The sequence below is a fragment of the Laccaria bicolor genome, genomic scaffold, assembly GCF_000143565.1.
Source record: "Laccaria bicolor S238N-H82 LACBIscaffold_217 genomic scaffold, whole genome shotgun sequence".
NCBI classification, from domain to species: domain Eukaryota; kingdom Fungi; phylum Basidiomycota; class Agaricomycetes; order Agaricales; family Hydnangiaceae; genus Laccaria; species Laccaria bicolor.
Window position 1 is genome coordinate 7694 of NW_001890075.1, and position 4501 is coordinate 12194.

Consider the following 4501-nt stretch of genomic DNA (forward strand, 5'->3'; position numbering starts at 1 on the left):
TAAGTGGTGGTTTTGATGGATCGGGTAGAATAGGTTCCAGGTATAGGTTCTTCTCCAAAGTCATAGCACCCCGGGATCGGTGTCCTCCTTCGGCCGAAGCAAGATCCTCCAACCCATAGTATTCTTCATTGTGTGCTCTCCAAGATGATACTGATATTCCTTCCTCATGGAAAGTCCGGCTATGGTTATCAATAAAGTCTTTCCCATTGCCGAGTTCTTGATTGAAGTCGTACGTCGAGACGTCCAAATTACCATCGGGCTTCAGATAACATCCTAAGATAAAGACCCGGACACCCATTGTGTCATAAAGTTCCTTGGAAAATGCATGCATCCGAGCCGTGCAGTTCTTTACAGCCAGTCTACCAAAGGTCCAGATAAGCCAACGTTAGAACTTGTGTCAGAGGCCGTTGCAAGCACGGCAGATACGAGTCCTCTCCTTTTATTAGCCAATTTTATTTAAGCAGTCAATGTGAATTATCAATGTTTACATTACTTTATATAGCTTTAAAAATTCAAACATTTTCTAATATATATATAGTATTTTTTTGAATCCATTATGTCCTTATTGTTTTAATATAATTTCTAATATTTTCTAATATATATATAGTATTTTTTTGAATCTGTTATGTCCTTATTGTTTTAATATATTTTGTAATATTTTATTTTTATCTGGCTAGCTCATATAATTTTAAGAAGGTAACTTGACCAAAAAATATTTTTAATTCATCATATAATAAATAATATATTTCAACAATTATTTCTTTGAATAAATTACTGTGACTGCTTGTCTTTCAAAAAGTGCTCCATTTGAATTTTTTTCTCTGCAAGATTTGAGTGCATCCTCTGTGAACTCATTAAGATGGCCCTTTTTGATGCAATTTCTTCTTGTTGTCATACCATCATGATACCACACCTCTTTTCCAGGAGTGATCACATAAGCAGTGAAATGAAAGCCACCAGAATAAATAATACCTCTTAATGGTAGAATTGTAGATCTTCCATTTATTCCCTTGATACGAATAGACTTGCTTATTGCTACTCTTGAAGTATTTAAACTGAATGCAAGTAGTGAAGGGGGCTGATCATATATCCTTTTGATAATTGTGGGAGAGCCACAGTCACATATACTAGGTTCCTCTAGCCAATGCTGTAACCAATCATTGATTGATTTGTAAGTTCCATCTAAAACTGACATAACTCTTTCTGGAGGATTATCCATATCATGATTGTTGTTGCATCCAATGCATGATGACCTTCTGTAACCCAAAGAGACACTATGATCTGATGTGAAGAAATAGTAAAGTAGATCACGAATGTCAGTTCCAGTAGCTCCATCTGGAAATAATACTGGGTTATCATGTTTGAGTGATCTACGAACTTCATTTCGAATATTTTCTAGAGTATCTACACTTCTAATAACTTTTTTGTATCCATCTGCTAACAGTTTGCCCTGATTACTAAATGTATAAAATGCTGTTGTCCAGTTTCTTGGATTGTAAATCCAGATCTCACATAAAATTGTAAAAAGTGAGTCATATGAACAGCTGTAATCAACAGAGTCCCAAACAAGTCCAATAGGAACTTCGGGTGTAGGGCCAAAACTTTTTTCTTTTTTGGCTCCTCAATTTCTGGATCATCAGCAGACTTTCTCTTCAAGTTAGTCTTAATTATGAGTCCTTACGAGTTTACGAGTAAGACTCATTCTTTATCAACTGAGGACTTAGACAAATTTTTCATTGATTCATTCATTGATTTACCTTTCATCACCGCGGGAACCTTTTCTCTTAAGGAGAGAAGCAGCCATAAAATCAGGAAAAATGGCAAATAAATTGTCCAAAAATGTGTAGAAAATCAGAATATTGCTTAGTAAGTTGGAGAGGCTGTGTTCAGGGTTCAGGGTCCATATCCAAATATAGAAAGCTGTCTGAAAAATGGAAACAGATAGGTTGAGAAGCAGTGCAAAATAAGTGAAAAATAAGCATGGTATTCACCATTGCCATGATCATGAATGGGCTGTGTTCAGGGTTCAGGGTCCATCTCTAAAAATAGAACAAAGCCAGATAGATTGTATAACATGATTACAAAATATGCCAAAAAAGGGAAGAAAAATCGGAATGATATTTGCTGTTGTCGGGGCTGTGTTCAGGGTCCATATCTAAATATAGACAGAAAAAAAAACAACTCAGAGAAAACAGCTGGAAAATTATGAGTCCTTACGAGTTTACGAGTAAGACTCATTCTTTATCAACTGAGGACTTAGGCAAATTTTTCATTCATTCATTCACCTTTCAACACCGCGGGAACCTTTTACCTTAAACAGAAAAAACACCTGTACAATGGAGCACAATTATTAGGAAATTAGGAAAAAATAAGTGGAAAATAATGTTGCACAGTGGTGCCATGTGAAGTTGGAGAGGCTGTGTTGAGGGTTCAGGGTTGATATCTAAATATAGAAACCAGCTGAAAAATGGGCAGAAAATCAGAAAAAATACCCAAAAACTAAGAGTTACATTCTCTGTTGACATGATATTGAAGGGGCTGTGTTGATGGCTCAGGGTCCATATCTAAATATAGAACAAAGGCACAAAATGGCTAAAACATCAGAAAACAATGAGAAAAATATGCAAATAACATACATTGTTACTACAATGTTGAAGGGGCTGTGTTCAGGGTTCAGGGTCCATATCCAAATATAGAAAATGTTGTTACATTATTATGAGTCCTTACGAGTTTACGAGTAAGACTCATTCTTTATCAACTGAGGACTTAGGCAAATTTTTCATTGATTCATTCATTCATTTACCTTTCATCACCGCGGGAACCTTTTCCCTTAAACAGAAAAGCAGCTATAAAATCAGGAAAAATAGCAACAAAATCAGCAAAAAATATCTAAAAAATCAGAATATTGCTTAGTAAGTTGAGGAGGCTGTGTTCAGGGTTCAGGGTCCATATCCAAATATAGAAAGCTGTCTGAAAAAATGGAAACAGATAGGTAGAGAAGCAGCAAAAAGAAAAATAAGCATGATATTTACCATTGCCATGATCATGAAGGGGCCGTGTTCATGGTTCAGGGTCCATATCTAAAAATAGAACAAAGCCAGAAAGATTGTGTAAAATGATTATCAAATAAGCCAAAAAAGGGGAGAAAAATAGGAATGATATTTGCTGTTGTCATGATGTTGAAGGGGCTGAGGGGCTGTGTTCAGGGTCCATATCTAAATATAGACAGAGCAAAAAAAACAACTCAGAGACAATAGCTGGAAAGTGAGGAAAAAGTTATGAGTCCTTACGAGTTTACGAGTAAGACTCATTCTTTATCAACTGAGGACTTAGGCTAATTTTTCATTCATTGATTCATTTACCTTTCATCACCGCAGGAACATTTTCCCTTAAACAGAAAAGCAGCCATAAAATCAGGAAAAATAGTAAAAGAAATCAGCAAAAAATATGTAAAAATCAGAATATTGCTTAGTAAGGTGGGGAGGCTTTGTTCAGGGTTCAGGGTCAATATCTAAATATAGAAACCACCTGAAAGTTGCCAGAAAATCTGAAAAAAATACCCAAAAATTAAGAGTGATCTTCTCTGTTGCCATGGTGTTGAAGGGGCTGTGTCCAGTATTCAGGGTCCATATCCAAATATGGAAATCAAGACAACCATGTAAAAATATTGTCATATCATGCAATGTGACTATATCTTGAGACCAGCTTTCTTGCTCTTTGAGATATTCGTCAAAAATGCATGACAATTTCCAAAAAGTGTCCAATTTTTTCAGTATTTTGTGTTTTTCTCAATTAGGAATGGTCAGCATGACATTATTTATATATATCTATAAAGGTAAGGAAAGGGGCTACAATTGTTGTTTATGGAGCTAAGTGAGAGGCTGTGCTTCTGATACCGTGGGAATTTTAACCCAAAAAAGGAAATTCATCACAAATATATAGAGCATGGTCACAAAATATAACTAACCATCCTCTTTCCTGAGATATATGCAAACAGGACTGTGGGAATATTTTACCATAAACAGAAAAATAGGTATAAAATTGGGAAAATTTGCTATAAAAAGAAAAAAAAAGAATACCACACATTGTTGCTATGATATTGATGGCTAGGCTCAGAGCTCAGGGTCTATTTGCAAATATAGAACAAAACTCAGAAAATCATAAAGTGATTACATGACCAATTTCCTAATATTAAATTTAGAGTCCACAGAAAGGACTCATACATGCCATGCAAAGCACTGGCCCACACCCACAAGTCATATTAGATCCTTGGGCAGGAATAAAAGATCTACATAATTTTTTGTTTATTTTATTTGTTTCAGTATTCACTTCATTAGTCAATTTGTCAGATAACAAACCATCCTTAGATGATTTATTAATAACTTGCCATGAACTGTCAGTTATAACTTGAAAAGTTTGCATTGGATATACCTCACTCCATCTGATGGGTCCCATTACATTCTCTGGGCAGTATCCTCTTCCTTTAAGTTGTTGATATGAC

The 4501-nt window shown here is 35.4% G+C and overlaps 1 protein-coding gene across 1 annotated transcript; it reads right to left on the bottom strand.

Moving 5' to 3' along the window:
- Positions 1-754: 754 nt before the first annotated feature.
- On the bottom strand, positions 755-1764 carry LACBIDRAFT_302388 (uncharacterized protein; the record flags this gene model as incomplete). The annotated part of the gene is made up of 2 exons (XM_001890904.1): positions 755-1620; positions 1758-1764. The coding sequence occupies 2 exons, from the start codon at positions 1762-1764 to the stop codon at positions 755-757; spliced, it is 873 nt and encodes a 290-aa protein (XP_001890939.1).
- Positions 1765-4501: the final 2737 nt, after the last annotated feature.